General features: G+C 31.5%; 1 protein-coding gene across 3 annotated transcripts in view; it reads left to right on the top strand.

The window, feature by feature from the left end:
* The window catches only part of Grik2 (glutamate ionotropic receptor kainate type subunit 2), a 634,369-nt gene that overhangs the window by 184,631 nt on the left and 422,876 nt on the right, over window positions 1-26,862 (top strand). For all 3 annotated transcript variants that reach the window (XM_026406867.2, XM_077801706.1, XM_077801707.1), the window contains exons 2-3: window positions 19,112-19,279; window positions 22,979-23,236. In XM_026406867.2, the coding sequence (XP_026262652.1) occupies window positions 19,112-19,279; window positions 22,979-23,236 (426 nt within the window). The remainder of the gene's footprint in view (window positions 1-19,111; window positions 19,280-22,978; window positions 23,237-26,862) is intronic.

The raw sequence follows: 26,862 nt of genomic DNA, 5'->3' as shown, positions 1-26,862 counted from the left end.
TGCATAACTCCAGAACACAACGAGAAAACATCAGTATTTAATAGAGTGATTATAGAAGGAAACAATTCTGCTTTTATACTACTCTAAAGTATGGGTGTTCAATATAACATGGATTCATCCATTATTTGAGTAACTGACTGACTTGTATCACATTCATTCTAATCTAAATCAAAGAAAATTATCAGTCAGGATAATATTGCCATCTCTGTATTTTCCTGTACCTTTTATTTTCTTGCAGCAAGGCCTGATACAAATATTCCCCCTACTTCTTATTGAATATATTTTAATGTTTCACATTATTGTTCTCATAGGTACTCAAATTATCACCTCAATATATTAACTTTCTTTGGGTCAGCATAAATAAAATAAACAACAAAATCTCTGAGCTTGGAGTTCATATTACATAACTGGAAATACTGGATATGAAATAGACCTAAAAGAACAATGCAAACTCCAATGGTTTCAGTAGAATACAACAGAATTTCATAAACCCCAACATGTTCACCTTAAGTCAAAATGGATAAGTAGTGGACTTCACTGGCTTAATTACAGCTACCATAGGAGGTAAATTTGTTAGAGATATGAAGGAAGAGGTTAGGAGTATGACCTGATGGATAAGACAGGGTCTTGTAGACCATTGCAGCAGAGAAGAACATAACTACAATTTTGACAAGAAGAAGTTTTGGTTGGCACAGTGAAGTCCATGTGATGAGAAAGAATAGTTTTTTAATCTCAAGGGTGGAGTGAGATTGGGCTGAATCTGTGAAGAAAAAGCTTATGCTCAACAAAATCTGGATATCATTTTATGATTGAACATGCTTTTTGCTTTTACTCCTTTTTTCGCAGACCTTCTTTCATAAACTGAAAATAACTCATGAATGAATTATAACCAGTATCTCTTCATGTTGTAGAAGCTCCATGAATTTATAATGAATTCTATTCTTTGTATTCTCCGTTCCACTGATGAAAGGGTCAGAAGCCCAATTTATAGGTTAAATGATATTAGAGAACTATGCATTGTATGACATATTTCATTAAAGCAGAGGCTATGAGCTGGGGCTTTAACAACCAGGAATTTCACACATCTGACCAGCAATCTTGTCCATAATTACTTTTATAATTGCTAAGAATAAGAAAAAAAGAATTGTGAGCATGCATTTTTTAAAGCTTTACAATTATAATTTCTATGCAGAGTGGATTTTAGTTGTGAGGGGATACTATGCCATAAAAATGTAAAGTATAATAATTACTTGAATAATATTCATATAAATTTAAAAAGTTTTTCTGTAGTGTTCTGAAAGTATGTAGTAACATAGTAGCATTTTATAAAAACCAAAATTGAAATCCTTTGGAGAATTTGTTTTTGTTAGGAGTAGAAATAGTTACAAATTATTCCAAGAAAATTAAAAGTCAGGTTGAATCCTTTGTTTCTCATTAGAATGTAAATAACATTTGTAAAATCTGCTTAAAATTGTTCTTCATAAAATTAAAATATTTTCAAGCAAAAATTTAATGCAATATGTATTGGCAATAAGACAACAGATGCATATATGTGGATATGTCAAATGGATCATATTGATAGTTATTGATAGCTAACAACAAATCAATTTTTAACATGTAGATAGCTTCCATTTGTCTTACTAAAGCTGTGAGATCTCTTGGGAGCCTAATATAATATACATAAAACTATTACAGAAATTAAAAATAAGGCAAGACAATGTATAATTAAAGGATAAATGGCATAGCTTTAAGTGCTATTGAAGTGTAGAAGTAAATATTGCCTTAAAAAAGAACAGGCATTTCCCATATTTTGTAAAACTCATATTATTCATTTTAATCAATGGCCAAAGGGAAATTTTAGAGCTGAGTGTGACAAACTATGCTATTTGAAGGGCTGTTAGAAAATAAGAAGATTGGTTAATTATCCACATAATGACAGTTTTAAAAGCCAATAATTTAAATACATAATGACCTATTGGATGATGAACATTTTCCCTGCTTTCTGCTAAGCAAGATAGAATATTTTAGTTATTTTAATAACATTTAAAAATAATATTGACTAGCTTCCCTTTTTAGGTACAATTAAATGTTATAAGTCACCAAGCCAGTTGGTGGCTTGGACCTTGAAAATTAAAGTAAATCTAAAAATCTGGAGAAATAGTAAAAATAATATAGTAAAATGGGAAGGGCTTATGGTTGCTAATAATTTTTGGAATGTTATATCATTGCTACATGACACAGTTTCATTGATCTTTACCTCTCACTTTTGGTGGGTTCTCAGAATGGACAGATTCTTATCAGAAATTTCATAAGAGAGAAATCATAACCATTTTCATTGTTCAAGTCACTTTCTATTACTCCCTACAACTCAGAAAAATATATATATTATGGCTGAAATACAATGGACAGATTTGAGGCTCATATACAGAAGATTTGGAGTTTCTTTACTTTGTTATTTTCCACTGTGTGATCTTAAGTCACTTAATTTCTCTCAGTGGGACTGGTTTCCTATTAACAAATGGGCAGTACTATTTCTCTCTCCCAGTTTTAAATTTGTAAATGTTTGTATTAACAGTATTAATTGCCAAGTGCTCTGAAATCATTACTTCTCGCTGTTTTCCTTTTCCTTTTCTTCCTTCCCCCTTTTCTTTTCCTTCATTTTTCTTTGTATATGTATCCCTAATAGTGCACATTTCTAAAAGGAAAGAAAACATAAATGATTATATTTTAAATAGCTAGATGTTAGATATGACTTTAAAGTTCTCTTAACTCCACTTTACAAATTTTATGGAGATATTTAGTTGTTATATTAGTACAAGGTGACCACAAACCTGTGGTTATTTTGGTAAGGCTCATATCTATATTATTTCTTCCTAACCTTTTCTCCCAAGCTTGAATAAAAGGCATGGAGAAGGACTTTGTAAAGAGTAACTCATTAGCGTAATAATTTCATAGAGTAGAAAGATAATGATTGAATTATATTTCAGATGTGTAATTTGTTTGTAGAATGTAGAGTTTGATTTCCATTCTTGGATAAAATAATAAGTTTCTAGTGGATGTGACATTAACAGGAGACAGTAGGCTGACAAAATCCACATTTATGATTTCTGCTATTCAGTACAAGGTCAATGGTTTATTAAGTCACCACTAGTGGAAATTTGATTGTGGATGAAGTCTCTAACTTTACCTGTATTACTGAGCTCTCACTGGATGACTCAGCTAAATCATTATATTATCTGTGCTTCTTCCAGACAGGTACATGATTCAAACTAGACTGACAGGGGATTTAGGTTGTGGTACTATAATATTACTTTCTAGATATTGTTACTTATTTCAGAAAGCACACACTTTCCTCAGGAATAGGATTTAATGTTAAAGATTTTGCTTGTCATGAAAATTAGCTATTTCATGTCATAGGTTAGTCTGACAAGGGTCTTGTAAGTGGTCTCATTTGTTGATCTTTTAAATAATTCATTCCTTCATTTCCATGAATGTTCACTGAATTCTTCTATGTGTTAAGCACTGTTCTGGGCACTGGAGTTAGGCAGATTAATAGAATAGTATGGACCTTCCCTTCACTTGAGTTCTTCAAACTTCTCAGTTCATAGCTAGGTAAACTGAGATTCAGAACACTTAATAGATTTACTTAAAGTTCTATTCCTTAATGGAAGAAACTGAAGTAGAATCCCAGTCCATGAATTTACCTCTTGCTTAGGCTCACTGTATCTATAATGCCTTTACACTTTTCCTGTAAATTCATGTAAACCTTTTATAATATGCTTAGCAAATAAGTATGAAAAATGTAAAAAAAAAAAATGGACACCAGAGAAAACTTGGATGAATTGAGATGTAAGAAGTGTCCAAATAAATCCAAGAAACCCTTTCCTGCTTTAGAGGAAAAATTGCTTTGTTTACATTTGTCCCATTTTCTCAGTATCCTCATTCTGTGACTGTGCTCATAAATAACATGCTCTCAGCTTTTCTCTAAAGTGTGCTTTGTGCCACATTTTTTGTGTCACAAACAGGTATGTGAGAAGAAAAACAAATGATATTTTTATTCAAATTAGGAATATGGGTATTCGATGTCCTCTGACAAAAGCTAAATACATATTCATGACGTCCTACAATTGTAGCTGAAATTCCATCTTTGCCTCTAGGCTGCCTTCAACTAGGTCACACCAGGCAGATAAGGATATACGTTGGTTCTAATATGTCTATTGGGAGGAATGCACGTTTGAAGGTTGGGCTGGGAAAGAGATTCAGCGTAACTTATGTATATTTATAGTGCTTACATTTACTCTCTTGCAGTTCCCCTGTGGGAAGCATTGTATTGGTTCATTTTGACAGTATTGGATGAGGCACAACGTTTTAACCTCTTTTCTCATGTAATTATATAAACATGTACCCTGTACATGGTGACCTGGGAATGATGATCAGAACATCTGTTATGATAAATGAAACAGTGAATGAGAGTTGATTTTTGAATTGTAAAGTACTAAAAGCCACTCTTCTGATCTGTGGCTTTATGCAAATGGGAATGTTTGAAAATGTTGCTGAAACCTGTCATTCTTTAACTTTCTAGAGGTAGAAAGAGAGTTGGCTTTTTACTGTTTTCAATGAGTGCTGCTTAATGAGGGAGAACTTTGTCTTTTTGGGAATCAGGGTTGTTTTTTTTTTTTTTGGTAGTAATTTATATAGCAGTTTAAGTATTCTAAAGATGACAAGAAAATGCTAGTTTAAGTAATAATGTCAGGTTAATCTTTCACTAGCCAAGATATCTTGGCTACATTTCTTTAGCATGTAATCTATATGCCCTTGGTAAATTTCAGGATAAGCAGCCAGAAGGCATGGGTAGTATTTAATAAGATGAATATTACTCTAATAATTCTTTTCCCCAAATGAAGAGTTAGTTGAAGGTTGTAGGCCAGGGATAGGTATAGAGCTTACCTTGTAGAGGGGAGATTTGCCCTTTTTCTGATTCTTTGCATATTTTCTTTACCACATCAAGATTGCCTATCTCAGGAGATTTTTCAGTTAATTCTCCCAGTATCACTTTTTGTATATTTTTCTCTACACATATTGTCTCCATATTAAAAAATTATTTTCTTTCTTTAAAGGTATCTCAGCTATATGAAAATTGATTTTATTTCTAGAGTCCAGAAAATAGTAATTATTGAAAATCCTATTCATCAAATATAATCTCCAGTGTGTGTATTCTTTGAGAAATATTCCTATATATATACATTTATTTTATTCTTATAAGTACATATATAAATATTAGTAAGTTTTAATGAGAGAGAACTGTTCTACAAATTTTAATTTATAACTCATTCAATCTTCATAATAACCCTATGCAGTTGGTTCCTAGTGTTACTATTAACATGGAATTTCTTTCCAATAAAAAATCAACATATTAAAAAGTTAAGAGCTTTCCTTGGGCCACTAAGCAGAAAGACTAAATGGGGCTATGTACCCAAGTAGACTAACTCCAGTGCCTTTATTTCTAATCACTATATATGCTGACTCTGTTTTATTAGCAATATATCTTGAATATTTTTCTGTCAATAAATATGCAAATATCCAAATATTTTAATGATTGCACACTATTCAGTTCAGTGTTACATAGAACCCACTCCTGAGTGATGTCTATTTAAATTGTTTCTAGTTTATTTTATTTCTTAAAAAATATTCTGTAATGAACATATTTGAGCATGTGTAATCTCTAGTTTTCAGTATCAGATGGCAGTTAACTCTTTTTGCTAATAGAAATTTACCTCACCCAGTTACTTGCTTTGATAATTTCTTGAATCTGCATGTCAATATGATTATATTAATGTTAGAACTATTTATTGAGAATGGCCTATATGTCAGATATTCAGAGATATAGACTAAATATGGCATAAATGTCTAAAAGTTACAGACTAGGAGTTCTCATTAACAAATGAATTTTACAGGAGATGCTTTAAAATATTTGCTTGATTATAAATCCATTTCTCAGGGTATGCTTAATAATATTACAGTTCTAAATGAAATTATGTCAGGGGTGTATGTTGACTCTTCATTCTCAAACACACAAAGCTTCATAGTCTACAGCTGGGAAATTTGTTTGACTGTAAGACACTCAGGCTGCATATACACAAAATCAGCGTACACATTTTGGTCATTGACCTATTGCTTTTTTTGACAGTGTGAAACCCCTCTATTTTTGTCTCTGCCACTTTTTTCTCTGATTTAACTAGATGGTTGTTTTTGTTATTTTCAGACCATGCTTTTATATGAGTTGTTGTGGGTATACATAAATATTGCATGCATGCTCACATGTGTATACATTATTTCTATGTCACATCTCTACTGGCATAGCCATGTTATCTGCAATTAACTTTTCTACAAAGCTTTTTGAAATTAGATATTTGGAAAAGGAAAGTTACCAAATTTTAATATTTTATTTGTACATTTACATTTTCTTGACTTTTTTCCTGTGATATTTCTTCCCACTTTGCTTTGGAATCTTATGGCTTTTAAATTTCTGAGAAAAAATACCTATTATTGAATATACAGAACTAGTCTTGAAGTTTTTTTAAACATAAATTTCAATTAGTTCCAAATGTACTTCTCTAGCCAGGTGTGGTGGTGCATACCTGTAATCCCAGTGGCTTGGGAGGATGAGATAGGAAAATCAGGCGTTCAAAGCCAGCCTCAGCAATCTCGAGGTGCTAAGCAACTCTGTGAGACCTGTCTCTAAATAAAATACAAAATAGGGTTAGGGATGTGGCTCAGTGGTCCCTGAATTCAATCCCTGGAATATATATTCCAGGGATTGAATATATATATTCCAAATTATCTTGTTATAAAAATATTTTTTAAGGATTTTTCTGTTCCTTATCAGAGGAACTTGCATTCTCCTATGACTTGCCAACTGACTACTAAGTTGTTTTGGACAATAGGAGCTTATACTTATTATTTATCTATGGCTGCAATGTCCAGTATAGCAGGCACTACACACATGTGGCTACTGAGTACTTGAAGCATGATTGGTATAAATTGAGTTGTGCCATAAATAAAAAAAAAATAGAGATTTCAAAGCTTCAATATAAGGCAGGATATATATATATAAAACTCCTTAAGAAATGTTGCACCAATTACATATTGAAATAATATTTTAGATATGTTGGTTTAAATAAAAATATGCTATTCAAGTTTAAAGACATTTTTAAGAACTTTATGAAACTTGAAAAAAAGGATAGAAATATATGGTTTTTAAATTCTTCTTTATCACTTCATTTAAAACAAAATAATGATGCAAATATGGCTCAAATATAATGGTAAATATTCCAACTAATAGCATAAAGAAAATATTTTTAAATGTGCAAAATCAATATGTAAGGGGATATGAAAGACCTGTTTCAAAGTTGTAGTCATATAAATAATGTAAATTGTTTCAAATGTGAAATCAAACTGCATATTTAGGTTGCTGCATACATGACACTGTTACTACTATGCTAATTTCTATTTTGTAAAATATCAATTTGCTGTTTTTTTAATTATTATTTTCATATTGAATTTCAAGAATGTTTATTTTAATGCCTTTAACTTAGCTTCATAACATCTAAGTACTCATCACAGACTCAAAACACATTTATATAGATACTTTGTTGATTGAATTCAGTGATAATTTGATACATGGTTTCTCAAATATACAATTTGCAAATGAAAGAGTGTTATGGAGTTTGCCAAATTTACAAGAGATTCTTCCTAAATTTCTAAAGAAACAATGTTTTTTCCTAACTTACTCTGCAGTTTTTCAGAAATCTTAGAATCATGAAAGTTGTCTAAATCTCTGATCTTCGTAGTCATGTCACCTGATGCCTTCAGTTTGCAGAAAAGAGAATGGAGATCTGGATAGTGAAGGGCTTGCTCATCCAATCATGGTTTGCCTTTTCTTTCCATTTAGTTGACCTAGATTTTTAAAAATTGGCATAATTAAAGTGTGAGCTGTTGGCCTTTAAATAGTTGGCTTTATTTATACAGTTTATGTAGTGATTATTCATGTGACTATCTTGCTTGTTATCTCTGTTTGATCAGTTCTATTTATGTCTTGATACTATTCAGGCATATGCCTATCCCATCAGTATGCATTCCTTTTAGGTCTTAAATTGCAAATGTTTAAGTAGCCAGTTTTCAATTTTCCTCTCAGTATGTAGTGCATCTAATTTAAAATTATTATTTGAATGTATAACTCCAAGATTTTCCGTAGAATTTTAAGGGTCCATCTGTAGAAAACAAAAACAAACAAACAAACAAAACAACTGCACCTATTTTCATTCACTACTGAAAAATCTGTTGGAAACAGTAGGAAGTTTGTAAAGTTAAAAGCATGTTTGTATGTAAAATCAGAAAGCACATTTACATGCTAGTGAACAATCAATATTTTTCTAATGGGACTATTTCACTATTTCCTGTCACTTGATTTCAGTTTATCTACTACCATCTAACTCATAGTCTCCATTGTGGACTATATAGCTTTCTTTTTTTCAAATTCTAGTACAAATTAGAATAGAATAAAATATGATAGAGATAGAAAGAAGCATACAAGAGTAGATTTAATGTTTTATATAGGTGAATAACTGAAGAGTGTGGGCACTAAAATATTCTAGGACATTCTGGAGATAAAAATTTTCTTTGGTTATATATTTGAATAGTTTTTATTTTACCTGAAATATTGGTAAAGGTGCTAGTTTGCATAATTTGATGGGATTTAACTTAGTAACCTTATAATGAAGAAGATGTTTGACACTAGAAACAGAAGGGCCAGTCCTCTTATTAATTTAGGAATATCTGTTGCTTCACCGCCCAAGGGAAACGAAGGCAAATGGGAGAATGGGAGCCATATTGCAGAGTGAGGCAGAGATCAGTCACAATTCCTCTCGTAGAAAAGTCCTACTTTAAACTATGAGTTTCATAACCAATAATATTTTGGGAAGCTATGACCTATTAGTTTTTTCATGCTGTGACAGTCATTGGGGTCCATGTGAATATGGTTTCTTGTTTGTTGTTTGTTTGTTTTTGCATATACCTAAGTAATTAAGATGGCATCCACCAAACTCAAACAAAATCAGTTTCAGAATCTTGTGGTCATACTCCTTGTGGATATAAAACTCTAGGAATTTGTTTTAAGGACTTGGATATATTTACCATTTAGAAAGAAACAAGCTGTTGAGAAAGCAACCAGAAGTTAAGGTTAAAAAGTGGCAATAATTCCCTGCAGGAATCTGCACAATATGTGATTAAAAGATGAAATTTGGCTTGAAGTCTCTAGTGTTCTAATCTCATATCCAACATTTTACTGACCATATAACTGATCTTAGGCAAGATATTCAAGATGCTGGACCTGATCCAAGGTCTTGTTAAAGCAGAACATGACAGGTTTAGTAAACCTGATAGTTTTTCCAAAAAAACTATCTTATGGGGCTATGGAGCATAAAGGAAGAAAGTCTTAGATTTAATATTTTGGATGATTTAAATATCACTGTTATATTCAGACTTAAAATATATAATACATAAAATATTATAACCATGGAAGTATATTGAAGAGAGAAAATGCAAATTAAGTAAAATTCTTGATTATATTCTATTAATGTTTCCAAATTATGTAAAACAATGCCTGGCATAAAGGATGTTCTCAAAAATGTCCTTTAGAAGCTTTTGTCCTTCAAGTGGAGTGAGCCAGGCTTAAACATGTTACATACTAATTTAACTTTCTTAAGTTTCAGATTTCAGGAATATGAATTATACTTCAAATGAATTTAGAACCATGGAAATTAAAAAAAAAATAACAAAACATAATCCGATTTGGGTTGGGGTTACTGTGGAATATTTACTCAGAGAAGGTGAGTAAAGCTCATAATGTGTTAGCAGAAAGTTACAGATGTATGTGATAATGTGTGTGTGTGTGTGTGTGTGTGTGTAAGTAGGTAAAGACTGGATTCTTGGGCAGAGGACTACCATATAGAAAGGAAGAGTAGTATTTGATTTTGATTCACTCAGGGAAGCTAGGTGGTTCAATGTGGTTATAGGATTAAGTAAGAGACATCAATAAGAAAAGATCCTAGAGCCTGGCATGGTGGCACATACCTGTAATCCCAGCAGCTCTGGAGGTAGAGGCAGGAGGATCAGGAGTTCAAAGCCAGCCTCAGCAAAAGCAAGGCACTAAGCAACTCATTGAGACACTGTCTCTAAATAAAAAAACACAAAATAGGAGTGGGGATGTGGCTCAGTGGCTGAGTGCTCCTGCGTTCAATCATCTCCACCACCACCACCACCAACAACAACAACAACAACAAAAAGGAGTCTGGAGAGGGAGGTAGATGATGGATTATGAAGAACCTTGCAAATAGCACTGAGCTTAATAATCAGGCAGTCAGATTTAAAATCAGATTTTAAAAAGTTGAATGACAAAGTCAAAGTTACATTTGACAAATGCTACCTTGGATGCAGTGACAAAAATCTATACTAAGTGTTATTATTTGTGAAAATTCAGTGGAGATGCATTACTGTGGTGTGGAAGATATAGTGCATTTGGATTTAGTCACATATATAAACAATTTTACAGTGATTATCCTGTGGAAATGGTGGAGACTTGTGAATCATTACCTGGAATAATTAAGTAGGTCATTAGGTAGTTTAAAAAAATGGGACTATCCATGTGATTATGATCTGAAGTTTTATCTTTAACTCTTTCTTGCTCATCACTTTTATCACTGATTTGGACATGGAAACAAAATAAATAAGATTTAAAAGTAGAGAGAAAAGAAAGCATTTTTTATATTATTGAAGTTTAGTACCTTGCTCTGATACTTTAGATAAAACAAATTAATATTAATAATTGATGATAGATATCAGAATTTGAATGGTCTTAATTAGAAAATTAGATCAATTATAAATATATTTGTCAGAGGCAAGTGTAAAAATGAGAAAAAGAAAACAGTTCATAAGATTCATAAGATTTTTCAACAATATGCTTAAGATGAATTAGCAGACATTGTACTCTTAAAAATGCCCTACAATTCCTTTTATGTATAATTTACGTAGGTAGCTAAGAGCTCTATTATAATTTTGCTTTACTTGGGACGCTTGGATTATAACATTGAGTTGAAGTTGATTCAAGAAAAAAATAACTAGAAAAGTTAAAAAAATCAGCAATAGCTATGCAATATCCAGAAGTTATAAAGTTTTGACCTCTATGAAAGAATTCAATAACAATTGGAATAGAATTTGTTTTCAAATTCTGAAGACTGTTATGTGAAAGTTGGGTATCCTAAATAATAAAATGAGTAGGAACTACAGGAAAACAGATGATGAATTAATATATAGGAGACTTTTGTGCTATTGCTTTTCAGAGAGGTAGGAGATTTCTGAGGGCATTCAGTTTACCATTCCTGAATGGTGGATTTGTAGTGGTGGAGGAAAGACCATTCAACAAATGGGTAGATCAGATGACTACCCATCAGATGATTTATTGATTGTATGTTTGTTGGATTCCTCTGTCCTTTACATTTGAGTAATCGTACAATTTTACTACATAGTACATACAAATACTTTTATATTAATTTAATGATCTTTTTGAAAGATCTTTCAAAAACATGTCATAATAACAAAATAAATAAGGAATTTTATTTCTTCTTTTTGTTTCCTGCCCCAAACCTTTACTATGAAATTACTTAATCATTCAGAAAATTTAAATAATAGTGTAATACACATACCAACTAGATTAGACAATTGTTAACATTATTCCATATCTACATTTATGACACTTTACACCTGAACACTTTAGTATAGATTTCCTAAGAAGTATACTTTCTAACATAACGACTGTATCATGATTTTGCCCAGGAAGAAAAAGAATACTTCTTATATGTCATTTAATATCCAGGGCATTGAAAAATGACCTTGGCATTATATTATATCAAAATTAAAGAAGCTTGATGATTTTATCCTTTGAATGATGATTTTTTTTTCTTACAAAATTAAAAATGGGGATAGCACCTTTGCTAATGTGTTTAAATAGAAAATAAGTTTAGTACATCCGTTGATTGAGAAAACCAGCATATCTTCCAGGAAAGTAATAGATGATTTGTCATTAAGAACATCAATTATTTTATTAAAGTTAAAAGTCTTTAAAATACTGTACCCACTTTAGGATAGAACCTATTTAAAAAGTCTCAGAGGTTAGATATGACATTGGTTGGCAATCCATCATAGGTTTATGAGTCATACAATCCTCAGTAGTAGTTAAAATTGATCTAAATAAGAAAAGCATTGGCTAGGTTTCAGAAGTTCACTAATAAATCTTTTATTTCAAATTCTGAGTAATGATGTTCTTTTGTGAGTCAGAGAATGTGATGGGAAAATTTTCAGTGTTGGCATGTTCCACATAAACTCAGAATCCCTTACCATTTGGTCTTCTGCACTTACAAAATAAAATGGGGCAACTATTTTATGAGAAAGAAGGGCATTCCCTTCTGTTTCCATCGTTCCTTTAATATGCCTATGATAGAATGATGAGGTCTATTAACTTTTAATGTAAGCTTGGAAAAAGAACTGCAGGCATTTTATTGTTTGATATAAAGGTTATGTGAGATGTGACAGCCTTTTTCTGAATTCAAAGAAACAAACCAATCAACCAAATAAAATAAAACTGCGAGAACAATTAGGTGAATTCTTAAATGTGAAAAATCTAAAAATAAGTATTAGAAAGTGGTACATTTTGCTTGTATCCTACAGAGAATATTGAATTTGAAAACTACAAATTTGAAAATTACTTGTATTAGTATAAATCTAGGGAGAGCATATAATTATAGATTACTAAGATGCTGCTTTAAGATCTCATAGTTTATATATTTTTATTACCATGGGATGTATTTTATCTATCAAACATGATTTGTGAACTCTGTAGGGTACTGATTCTTTTTTTATTGATTGCATGCTTATGAAATGCTACATAGAGCTCTGACATTTCATAATAAAATGAGTGAGTCTGGAGGCAAAGATTTTTTTTTAATATTAGATACCTAGCACAAAATGAATATTAACTTTCAAGTTTTATAAAGAGATAAAGCCTGGTTCAAAGTTGTGAACAGTTATTCTTTTGCAGGTTCATGAACAGGTAGAATAAAATGCTTTGCTTTTTAGTTTTTTATTAGCAATTTTAAAACTGAACGAATACTTTCAGTATAAAAAGAGCTGGTTCCTTCTTCAGAAAAATAACATTAATAGACCTTATGTCCTACTTCATAAAGAAAATACATAAAATATATATTCCCTCACTTCCCTGACCATCTCTGCATATGGAAATTATAGGTAATGGCCTCCTGCTAAAGAGAATAAGGTGTCTTCCTCCTTAAGGTTCTGCATATTTCCCTCACCTTGGGCTTGTATCCCCTCTTGCTACTGAGTCACCTGGCTACAACACTTGATAACTCTCTCTCTCTTTTTCTATCTGTTCCCTTTTCTTCCTGATTGGTTCTTTTACCCTACATATAAACATGTTAAATCTTTCCTATCATAAAAGGAACAAATGGCCAAATACCCTGAGATTTTTATATTCTTCTTTACAAACTCTCCTATTCTATTCCTTAATATTTAGTTTCATTTTAAAACATATTCATTTTTTAAAAATAACAAGATGAGAATAGAATCATTTTCAGCTAATTAAAATATACAAACAAAAAGAAGAAAATTATAACCAAAGAACTATCATTCAAACCACAGTTAATGTTGTGTTAGACATAGTGCATATTGTAACTACTTGTTGAGCATTTTCTTAGCAAATATCTTCCATAGAACAATTTTAGGTGCCTAGATGTATAGTATTTTATTAATTATATGTTCCATAACTTCTGTAAGTAATCTCATACAATTGTATATATAGAGCATTTCTATTCATAATTTTGTTATGAACTAAGAAGGAAGATTCTTAAAGCTTATCAGTGACATTTTCCTTAAGTCCAATTCTATAACTAGAATTAGTGGATTCAAGTGTATGGTATTTTAAAACTTTACAGACTTAAAAAAAATCATTTTTTTTTCAGAAAAATTATACCGAGTTATTTTTCTATAAAATTCTGCTTTTTCTCACACCTCAACACTTTGACCTGTGAAAGTTCTCATTGGTTTAATTAACCTTTATTTTTATCAAATTTTAAATATTTTATGTTCACTGGATATTTATTATTTATGAAGAGTTATTTTGATCTCTATCAGTTTTACAATGGGGGTGATCATTATTTTTATTAGCCTCTGTTTTCATCAGCATTTTTGTTGCTGAGCCCAAAAGACAAGAACATTTTAGAAGAGGAAATGTTTACTTTGGGGCTCACAGTTTCAGAAGTCTCAGTCCATAGATGGCTGGCTTCATTGCTCTGGGCCCAAGATGAGGTAGGATATCATAGCCTAAGGTATGGAGGAAGAAAGCAGCTCAGGACATGGATACCAGGAAGGGGGGTGGGGGGAGAGAGAGAGAGAGAGAGAGAGAGAGAGAGAGAGAGAGAGAGAGAGAGAGAGGTATATTACTAGAGGTTTATTCTTCTGATTTGTGCACTTTGGCACATATAGATAATCCTTTAATAGAATTTTATTTTAAAAATAAATTTCATAAAAGTGCTAGTTCTTTCTAGTGTGATACTATAAGCAGTCAAAATAAGGGTAACATTAGTGAATATAACTTAAATATATGAAAAATATGTATTAAATATATAATATTATTATTATATATTTAATATTATTATAATGTTCAATTAAAGATTTAAGCATATGTAAAGGATATGCCTGGTTAAATATTTAAGAATGAAAAAAGAAATACAAATAATATTTGAAAATGTATTAAATATAAACATTACATATGAAAAGCAAAAAGTTCAGACTCTCAATATATAAGAGGGCTGGTATGGGTTATATATAAGGTATCTCCCCAAAGCTGATGTTGAAACAATGCAAGAAGGTTTAGGGGTGAAATGAGTTCTGAGAGCCTTAACCTAATCAGTGCATTAATCCCCTCATAGGAATTAACTGAATGGTAACCTACAGGCAGGTTGGGTATGGCTGGAGAAGTGGGTCTTCATGGGCATGCCTTTGAGGTTTATATTTTTTTTCTCTTTCTCTCAGATTCACAAGCACACACAAAAATACTGAAATTTTGTCTTTAATTTGGACATTTTAAATTTTAATGTATTTCAATACATTATATTTTTAACTTTATGGCTAACACTTTTAATCTTCTTTTAAAGAAAACTTTTCTTAAGCATAAGTTTTTCTTGTAATAACTTTATTGGTTTACTTTCACATTTAGGCATATGATTAAAATCGTTCTTAAATATGATTATACAACTGATCCACAGGGTTAGGGATGCAACTCAGTGGTAGAACACATTCCTAACATGTGCAAAGCCTTGGATTCAATCCTTAATACCTAAAAAACCAAACCAAACCAAAACTACTTATTCACAAATATTTATGAAAAATGTAATCCTTTTTTTGTTACATGGCTGCACAGTCATTTGCTTTTGACTAATAGCTACATTCTCATAGGTAGGAATTGGTAACTCATTGTAGTTTTCATATGGATTTCCTTGTTGATTGGTGATGCTGAACTTTTTTCACATACCTTTTGGCCATTTAACTATCATCTTTGAGACTACTAAAAGCAATATATGCCAAAAAAATTGGATAACCTCTAGAAATGGCTAGATTCCTAGAACCATGCAAAGAACTAAGTCTGAATTATAAATAAATAAAAATATGAATAGTCCAATTATGAGTAAATAAATTTAAAAAGTCATTGGTAAACTACCAACATGAAAATCCCAAGACCTGATGGCTTCACTGGTGAATTCTACTACTAGGAACTTCAAAAATTATTAACACCAATCTTTCTCAATGTCTTTCAAAATATAGAAGAGGATGGTACAATCCCAGATTTATCAATTGAACAGCATTTTCCTAGCACCACAGCCTGACAAACTATAGGAAAAGAAAATTTGGTCCAATATTCCTGATGAATATAGATGCAGAAGTTCTCAGCAAAATCTTAGTGAACTGAATTTAGCAGCTCATTAAAAGAGGCAGATACCATGACGAAATGGGATTTACCTGAAGTCCAAGACTCATTTAACATACATAAACCAATAAATGAGATATATCATATTAGTGGCATGAAGGATAAAAAACATATGACTTTCTTAATGGGTACAGAAAAAGTATTTGGAAAATTTAACTTCAATTTATAATAAAAATCTCTTTGCCACTCATCTGTGGCAAAGATACTTAAAACATGCGACAGATAAAGGGCAATTTCTTCAACAGGAAAACTGGACATTAGAAAAACTGGACATTACAAGCAAAATAATAAAATTGAACTCTCATGTCACATACAAAAACCAACTCAAAATGAATCAAAGACTTACTAAAACGGGAAACTGTCAAACTACTAAAAGAAAATACAGGGTAAAAATCCATGACATGGTCTTGGAAAATTTTTTTTTATATGATCCCCAAAACACAAGCCACAAAAGCAAAGACTGACAGTGGGATTCCATAAAAGTGAAGGATTCTGCAATGAAGAGTAGTAAATAATCAACAGAGTAAATGGATAGCCTATAGAATGAGTGAAAACATTTGAAAACTATCCATCTGATAAAAGATTTATATATAAACAATATATATATAGAATTCAAATTCTTGTGGAATAGGCAATATTTGGAATGAGACATGGACAGATTACAATCCTGGCTCCATCACTTGTTGGCTGATATTTTTGTTCTTGTAAAATACTTCTACTTGGGATTTCTTTGAAGAGTTGATGAAATTTTACATTCATACTGAGTGCTTGCCCTATGGCAGTCACTCTTCTAAGAACTTCATATTAGCCAATATTTCATCTTTACAACAATTCTGTGTAGTTGACTCCCTTATCATCCTTTTTAGAAAAGATGAATTAGTTCAAACTAGGTTTAAGCATTTGTACAAATTTACACCAGTGGCAAGTGGCAGACCCAGAATGTAAATCCAGTCTGCCTCTAAAACCCATTCCTATACCTCTATTGTCTTCCATTATACAAAGCATAAAATTTAGTTCTGATTACCCATTGGAGATGGAAATACTCAAGTCCTTCTGCATTGCATAAGTCACCAATAATTTTTAAAGATATTCAGGTTACTATCTTACAATAAGTCTGTTTCTATACTAACTATACCATCAATTCAGTTAAAATCCAAAATAAGAAAAATATTGCAAACTAATTTGGTACTAAGTAAAAAATTATCATATTCTTTCTGACTACAAATTTTCTTTATCCCCATGGTTCTTTTTTTTAATATTTACTTTTTAGTTGTAGTTGGACATAATACCTTCATTCTATTTACTTATTTTTATGTGGTGATGAGGTTTGAACCCAGAACCTCGAACACTAGGTGAGCACTCTACCCCTGAGCCACAACCCCAGCCCCATCCCTGTGGTCCTTTTAAGTTCTAATTGCTCTCAGAGGAATTGCAAAGATACCATGACTTTTTGTTAAATCTGAATGTGAAATTTGAATAGATAGTTACCAGTACTATTGTCACCTGGCATTCCTGTATGAAAATACATTTGATAATGCATGGATTTCTAATTGTGAAACTGCCTTATTCAAAGGGATGTAGTTTGTGAATGATTGTGCTATGAGTACATGGTGTGAAATTTAAAAGAGGGAAAGATAAAGGCTTTTGAATTTTAAAGTCCTAATTCTTCAATAACAATTTGGAAAAAATTAAGTATCAGGCAATTCCCTTTTCATCTTATTCACCATACCAACAATAAAAAAGAGATTCTGTCAAGGCAAAGTTTGGTAGCAGGAATCTTCCAGCAGAAGAGTAATATCAGAGAGGAAGAAGACAGGGACAAGAATGAGGAAACTTTGCTAAGGCACAGTTGGGAAGGTGCCAGGTTAAAGGCACATGTTTTAAAATTACATTTTATGACCAAAATTTATGTTACAGTGCTTTTTGTTGATTAAGGATTCTGTATTAAGGGAAACCGCATGGAAATGGAAGGCGATCCTCAGGGTTATACAAAATGACATATAAGAGGAAAGGAGGGGTAAGACAAGATAATACAAATCGAAGAAATGATTTACAGTAGAAGGGGTAGAGAGAGAAAAGGGGAGGGGAGGGGAGGGGAGGGGGGATAGTAGAGAATAGGACAGACAGCAGAATACATCAGACACTAGAAAGGCAATTTGTCAATCAATGGAAGGGTAACTGATGTGATACAGCAATCTGTATACGGGGTAAAATTGGGAGTTCATAACCCACTTGAATCAAACTGTGAAATATGATGTATTAAGAACTATGTAATGTTTTTAACGACCAACAATAAAAAAAAAAGGATTCTGCAAAAAAAAAAAAGGATTCTGCATTAATGCCATGTGTCCTCTGAAAAGAGACTTAGAGAAAATGAATAAAGAAATGCTACTTGATTATCTTTTCTCATAAGTCAGATAAGGTGCTGGGATTTGCAAAAGTTTTGGGCTTTAATCAAACACAATAAATGTCATAAAAGTTGGACTAAAGAATTCTGACTTCTGAATTAATGGAGATAACTTGAATTCAATTTTTCCATTGTTTAGCTTTATCTCATACACACACACACACACACACACGAACACACACACACACACACATACATACACACTGCATTGATAATTCTGGAACAGTGTGCAAAATTTGGGGATTAATTTTCATTATTTAAGGAAAAAAATCTATCTATCTATGATATACCTTGTATATCTATCAGCTCTAAAATAAGTTATTGCCAAAGACAAAGGGACATATCCTATTTAAATAGTATTGAATTTTGTCAGAAAAACAAGGCAGTTTTTGCCAGTATGAATTTATTTTAAAGGGTATATCTATCTATACAATTCACAGAAAAAGTAAGTACAAACCTTGTGCACTTAAGCAAACCATACAAACACACATGCAGACACTCAGATGTACAGATATAAGCTTAAAATATAGAAAAATTCTGACATTTTCTCTATATTCTAAGACCCATGTGATTATTCTCTTTTGTTTTGCCAGGTGGTATTTTTGAATATGTGGAATCTGGCCCAATGGGAGCTGAGGAACTTGCGTTCAGATTTGCTGTGAACACAATCAACAGAAATAGGACCTTGTTGCCCAATACCACCCTAACCTATGACACCCAGAAGATCAATCTATATGACAGTTTTGAAGCATCCAAGAAAGGTAATTGATTGATATTTAGCATCATGTTTTCTGGGACTCAAATTTCCAGGTATTCTTAAGAGATTTTTTTAAAACCCTCATGTAGTTAATAAGCTTTTAAGAACATTTGCATATAAAGTTTCCTTTTCTAAATGCACAAAAATTTTATCAGGGAGGGGAAGGTGATATAATCACACTTTAGAAGAAATCTGCTTATAAATCAATGAAATTAAATCTTTGATGGTCAAATTGTTTTTATCCCAAATGACCTTCTTGCCTTTTTAGTAAGTTATACCTATTTTTAAAAACCCACTAAAATAAGATACCATGTATCAGTGTATTTCATGAAGTTTTGAAATCCACTGTTACATTTTCATTTTTATTACCTGTCAATACTGCTGTATTATTACTTTGGTATCAATTTATTGACTATCTTGAAAGTTTTGTGGTTTCAAGTAACTTCAAAAAATCAGTCCAATTTTATTTGAAAATTTTGAACTATAATAATTACTTTATGTATTCTCTGTGCTTATTTTTGTACACTCAATGTTTCTTCTTCCAACTGAAACTAAATGATAATTGATATAAAAATTATATAATGGAATAATTAGAATACTTTATGAATTTTATGTTTTATTATCTTATAAAAGTATTTTAAATAACAAGAGTAGGAAACCATTCATTTTGTGAATATGAATTTAATATTCAGATGTGAAGAAAGATAATGGAAATATTATCAAAGTATTATTTTTAGCAAAATGACAGTCTTATTTGTAAATGTATTTGATAGATATTTCCATAATTTCATGTAAGTAATCTTTTCTAACATGTAGGTGATGTTATAGTTGGGGTCTTGTCTTATGCATAGTTAACAGTCATGTAATAGAAATTAACTTCCATGACATAGATTTTTCAAAGGAGCAGGCATACAAAGCATTTGTTTTCACTTCATACTTTTAAACAATGTTTGCTTTTCTGTAATGCTAATATTATTTTACTAGCTGCCTTTTGTTAATGGAAATGTACATAATTATTTATAATTCTAAGTTGGTGCAGATTTCTTCTAAGCTTATTAATATTAATGGCAGCTGATAAGGTACAACATTGCTCAAGATGAAAGTCTTCTTTTCCCCCAGCAGCTAACTTCTGTTTATCAAAGCCATATTCTCCCTGCCCTTTGAATTCATATCTTTATGAATACAAATAAGTTCCACATTTCAGAACCATGTCAGGATAGTAAAAGGTTTGGAAAGCTGAAAAAAGGTTAAAGTTTACTGCAAAATGCTACATTTGTCATCATAATTGCAAAGTAAGTCATTAACTTCAAGACAAGTGCATTTGATTAGTGGCATAGTTCATGATTATTTTCATTAGGAAGAAGAAGCTTTGCCTCTAATGAAAGCATTCAGACCAAAGAACATGGAATGAGTGCAGTATAAATAAAATATTAATAGATTTCTTAATGATGACTTTGCAGGAACAATGTAAAAACATAGGCTAGAATGTTCTGACAGAAAACAAGATACTATGCTGGGAATGTCCTAGCAAGATATTAAATGATCAAGTCTTTTGTTTTCCAAACCCTTATAATAAATTTAAAATTCTTAAAAACTCATTGGGAATCAAATCTATCAGTTGACATTGGCCTAAAATCAGGAAAAGCTCAAAAAAAGTGTGTGAGTAACTTTCTTTGTTAGATGTTAAAAGTGTGACTGCATGGTTTGAGCTTTATCTTGTGAAGCTCTTGTTTGTTAAACTGTTGCTGGTTAGAAAATACACATAGGTAAAAGGATAATATAAGGGAAGAGTTATCATAGCTTTTGAACCTCCTAGGGGCTTAATAAAAATACACATTGATAATGACATTAATGATTGATTATAAAATAGTTTAATTAATTTTAATGTTTTAAAAAGTTGATTTTAAGACAAGAAAATAATAAGAAATTAGATTTAAATTTTGACATTTTCACTGGCTTTTTTCTCCTGTATTTCTATTAGGAAACATTGTTTTGCTGAGTTAATGAATATACTTATGTATTAGAACTTGATTCATTATTTGAATCATATATTATTTTTAAATGACTCCTCTGACAATTGATAAATTTTATGTTAGACACATGAATACACTAAATACTCTCATAAAATATTTAGCTTTTCATAGCTTGTGATTTTTCTAAAAAAATGAGTGAGGAAAGATTGTTTGTTCTCAATGTACATTAATTAAAATCCCATGTTGAGAAATCCCAAGTTGAGATTTTTTTAGGCTCCAGACTTTCTTATGAATTCAGGATTCTATTCATTATGTAGAAAGGAAGAATCTATTCAAAATCAATGTGTTTAGATCATATTGGAATGTTGAAGAGAGTTCAAGCAAATGTTTTTCCAACTAAGACTTTATTATTGCATGCCTTGATGATTATGAATTCATTCATCACACTGTACATTTTTTTGTAGAAAATTCTGAAAGAAAATGTCAGAAAAGTTCACACAGTAGAATTACAATCCATTTTGGAAGAATTGTGTCTGAACATCTGATTTTAGTTTAAATCCCAATAGAACTCCTCAGTCCTGTTTAAATGTTTATAGAGATGGGCATATCATTTCCTCTTGGACAAAGTTTTCCATGTTTGGACATTTCTCACTTCATATATTAATTTGTGAGAAGCTTTTAAACGCCCAAGTTCTCCTTTGCCAGTTAAATGACACAAGCTTAAACTTATTTCACAGTCCAGGTCTTCAAGTTTGTTTTTTTTAAATCTTTTTTTAGTAAAAAATTTTAAAATATATATACCTTTAGTTGTAGATGGACACAATACCTTGATTTATTTGTTTTCATGTGGTGCTGTGGATAGAACCCAGTACCTCACCCATACCAGGCAATTACTGTACCACTGAGCTACAACTCCAGCCCCCAGGTCTTCAAATATTTGAAGATAATTTTCATGATTCTAGTAATTATTCACTCTGTGCACAAACTCACTATTTGCTTCAGTGTGCCTTATAAAAATTTAAGTCCTAAACTGAATATGCTCTAGTTTGTTTATGCCTTTTAATTACTACAATTATTATTCATAAAAATGAAATTTTCTGTGAGTAAATACTAACTTTAAAAAATAATTTAGGACAGTAAAAGACACTTTTGTATCCAAAAAGTATATAAGATGAATGAATACTTATCTATTGATTTTGGCACTCTTCTACTCAGTGAGTTAAATTCATATGAAATCATCCCCAAGAGCCATAGTATGACTGGTTGTATGCATAAATTGACCTGTGACTATACTGTAACTCTACTTTGCCCTAGCTAATTCAGTCAGAAGAGGGACCAAATGGCTGACTGTTCATTAATAATTTTAAATTATAAAGGATGACCAGGAAATTTGGGGAAAAAAACACTATTTTTTTCACTTTCCTAACAAAAATTAGTCTTCCAAAATGAACATGAAAATTTAAAAATGTGTAGATATTCCTTTTCTTTCTCCTTCTCCAAAATTGTAGACTTACTTGAACATTGCAGGCATTTGAGTGAATTAATTCTCTTATAACAAACTGAAAATGTTCAGAGACAGATAAAATGCAAAAGTAGTGAAATGTAAATATTATATTAAAGAAAAAATCTTTATTCAGGATGATACCTTTGGGTTTTAATAATAATGTATTATCTGCTGATGTACTGGCATCTCTCCTCTCTTTATTAACAGACTTCTATCTCCTCTGTAGCCTGTGATCAACTGTCTCTTGGGGTGGCTGCCATCTTCGGGCCTTCACACAGCTCATCAGCAAACGCGGTACAGTCCATCTGCAATGCTCTGGGGGTTCCCCACATACAGACCCGCTGGAAGCACCAGGTGTCAGACAACAAAGATTCCTTTTATGTCAGCCTCTACCCAGACTTCTCTTCGCTCAGCCGTGCCATTTTAGACTTGGTGCAGTTTTTCAAGTGGAAAACCGTCACAGTTGTATATGATGACAGCACTGGTAAGAAAAATTAGTAGTCTTTGGGCTATGCTTTAAATATATATCATTTTCTGGAGCCTACTCCGAATTTTGTGTTCTTGATTTTTGTTTGGTTTTTGTGTGGGTTTTTGTTTGTTTGTTCATTTTTTAAAATTAAGTTAAGAGAAGGAAAGACATTTGGAACCAGATATCAATCCTAATTTCATGTATACAGATAACAGCAAAATACAGACTTTTTCTCTGTTTGTATATTAAGCACTTTTTTTCTTGAAGTGTCAATTAGCTTTAACCATAAATTGGGCAAAGGATAGAGATAGTATGAAATATAATATTTATATGTTTATTCAAAGAATATTTCTAATAGATTGAGGATAATTTCCTGCAGCTATCAGTGAACTTGTCAAGAAATTCATAGTTTTGCCTCAATTTTTTATCTGTTTGTATGCAAATAATGCATATGGAAAGTAATAAATTTGTTGAGATTTCTTTCTCAACTGTGCAACAACACAATAACCATTGAAATACTTGTGAATTTTTGGAACTACTCTTGTGTAGACACCATTTAGGGATTTAGAGACTAGAACGTACAAATGATATTTATTGAGTGTCTTAAAAGAATATTTTAATGAATGCTTACTGACTGGAGGTTATGCAAATTTCTTGTTTTAATGTATGTCAATATTTTTATATATGAAAGGTTACCTTCAATTTTTAACTAAACACAAGTCTTAGGCTGAGGGTACAGTTCAGTAGAGCACTTGTCTAGCAAGCAAGAAGTCCTGGGTTCATATTATCCACCAGTATTGAAAAAAAATAGTTGCAGAGAAATTTAAGAAAATAAACAATAAAAAAACTTTTAATATCTGTTGGCAGTTATAGAGGTGAAGGAACTTAAAAAAGAGCATTACATGATTGACAGAAACATAGCTAAAATTTTATGCTATTTTTTTCAATACTCTACCTAGTGTTCTTTAAATTAGAATATAAAATATTTTAGGGCCCTTCACTATACTTTCTTAAATATACCAAAATTGAAATTATTTTAATTTAAATTCTTCCCAAGAGTATGCCAGGAACACATTTAGTTTACATATGCAGATACAGAGGTCTGCTCCAAAATTTGTTTATTTGTTAAGAATATCGATTAATACAAATTGGCAAATAGGAGCTTTTTAAAGAGAACAGGAAGTTACAGGACTTGAGAAATAAAGATATTTTTAAAAAGTGTTTATTGGGAAATAGACAAGTTTGAACAGAAATATAAATGTGTGTGTGCATGTATGTGTGTATAATAAAATATATATATATATATATATATATATATATATATATATTTAATTAAAGCTGCATATGTTTATTGGAATCCTGACTTCAGATTAAATTTATTACAATAATGTAAGTTGCTTTTTAAAGAAGCTTTTTCCCTTTCATTTCTTTAAAGGTGATGTAGATTCTTGGAGATTTCAAAGGTCTTCAATTATTTAAATATTAATTCCAATTTAGAGTCATTACAGAATTATTTGCAGGATAAGTATGGCTTAAAAATTCTCTTGGGAAAATATTTATTAATGTTCTATTTCATGCAACATTTAATTCAACAAATATTGATTGAGTACCTGCTACAGGCCAAGGACAGTTACAGATATGATTACATGCAGTAAAAGAAGCAAAGTCCTTGCCTTTGTTGAGTTTCTAATTCACATTTAAAGACATATCTTTATTTATGATTTTATAATTATTCTTAATGAGAAAATTTAATTTGTAACTGACCATTTGTTTCTTTTAATTGAAAGCACTTTTGAGAACCTGGGTATTCATGATTATTTTATGTGATACAACTGACTTTAAGGCAGGTAGAAGAGTCTCTTTAAAATATGTTCAGAAATATATGAAAATTGAATGTTTGTCTTCTTCATATTTAAAACTCTCAAGGTAGAATTTTAACGATGGAATTAAAAAAAGAAATTGTAAATTTCACAGGAAAACGTGATTATTATTTGGTGACTTTGGAAGAGATCTGTTTATAGCTAGCACTGTGAACTGAAATGGGTAGCCCCCCACCCACCAAGATAACCCGTATTGACTCTGTTAAGGACTTACATATCAATTACTTACTGTAGGACACACATGCAACATTTTATTTATATTTTCTTTTTTCCTTTTCCAGATTTATTTGTTATGTATGCTATTCCTCCCATTTATATTCATTTCTCTTTCATTGTGTTGTCCACTTTGATACATGATAATTATACTTTCATCCAGTCTTTGTTCCCTCCCCGAAAACAGATGGGATGATAGATGAAATATAGTGCAAGAGTAGGAGAAATTCTTAAACTGATGTTAACAGGAGCTATTTATTTTTTATGATAATTAGCATTTGTTGTTGTCGTGGATGAATGCTTTTAAACACCATGAAAGTCTGTTATAGCTCTGAATGATGTCCAAAAATGATGGAAAGGAATTGGCTTCAGAAACAAAGCTATGTTTCTGTCAGTCACTTTGGAACATATGATTCATTTTAAATATAAACTAAAAATAAGTTGGATAGCTGTCAGCTTGTAAGTGATTCAGGGATAAGATGTGAATATTCACTTTAAAGTATGTTTCATCTTTGTTTATAGATCAGTAGTTCATTAACAGAGAACTCTAGGATGGTAAGAAAAAGTCTGGGATTCTATTGCCAGTTTTGCTGCTAAGTGATTGGAACAATGATGAAAAAGAGAAGGGAATGGAAACGACTACAGAAATGAGCAAAAATGCATTAGGCCTTGTGATAGTTCCTGTTCCATAAATTATTTCAATTAATCTTCAAAGCAGTTCTTGAGTACAAAAGGACCCTAACCCCATCATGCCTGTTTCCTCCTATGACTGGCTCTCCTGATCACTCAGGCTGAGACAGAAAAATAAACATTTTCTCTGATTTCTTCCTTACTGGGACTCTACAATCAAGCTCTATTGGTTGTCAGTTCTGTACCTTTTTTATTTGCTTATTGCTCTACACACTACCACTTCTTAGGTCAAAATCAGCATCATCTCTTGTGTATTATGATTAACAACCTTCTAATTGGATTCTCCATTTCAATTCTGCATCTCAGTAATCTAACCTCTACACTGTACTTTTAAAAAATGCAATTCTTATCAGTTTCTCCTTTACTATCTTCTCATTACTCTAAAAATAACATCCAAATATTTTAAGAAGCCTGATAACTTATCTAGTCCCTGTACTTCTCCAATAACATTTGAGTGTACATGTACCACTTAATTCTCTTAAATTGAATAATTAAGCTTTTTTTGAATTGCTAAAAGTGCTATTTTGTTCACCCAGAAAGATCTTATTCTGTCCCCGTTCCTCCTAGCCACCAATTGCACACATGCACACATTTACACTTACACACTCATACATACCATTTGGCTTTAATGTCATGAAGAATGGCTTCCCTGATTTCTGTTCCCAGTTCTGGAACTGGTGTCCCCTAATACATCCCATGGTATCACAGTAACTCCCATGATACTCCCCATGAGAACACCTATCACACTAAATGTCTTTTCTTGGCTATGTCTTCCACTGGAGCAGAATAACATGCGAACAGAATAACCCTTACACTATTCAGGTCTATCAACAATTGGCTAAAATATTGCCTGGCTCA

Source organism: Urocitellus parryii, chromosome 8 (genome assembly GCF_045843805.1).
Source record: "Urocitellus parryii isolate mUroPar1 chromosome 8, mUroPar1.hap1, whole genome shotgun sequence".
Lineage (NCBI taxonomy): Eukaryota > Metazoa > Chordata > Mammalia > Rodentia > Sciuridae > Urocitellus > Urocitellus parryii.
The sequence above is the reverse complement of the archived record's forward strand: the minus strand, read 5'-3'. Positions and strand labels throughout refer to the sequence as shown.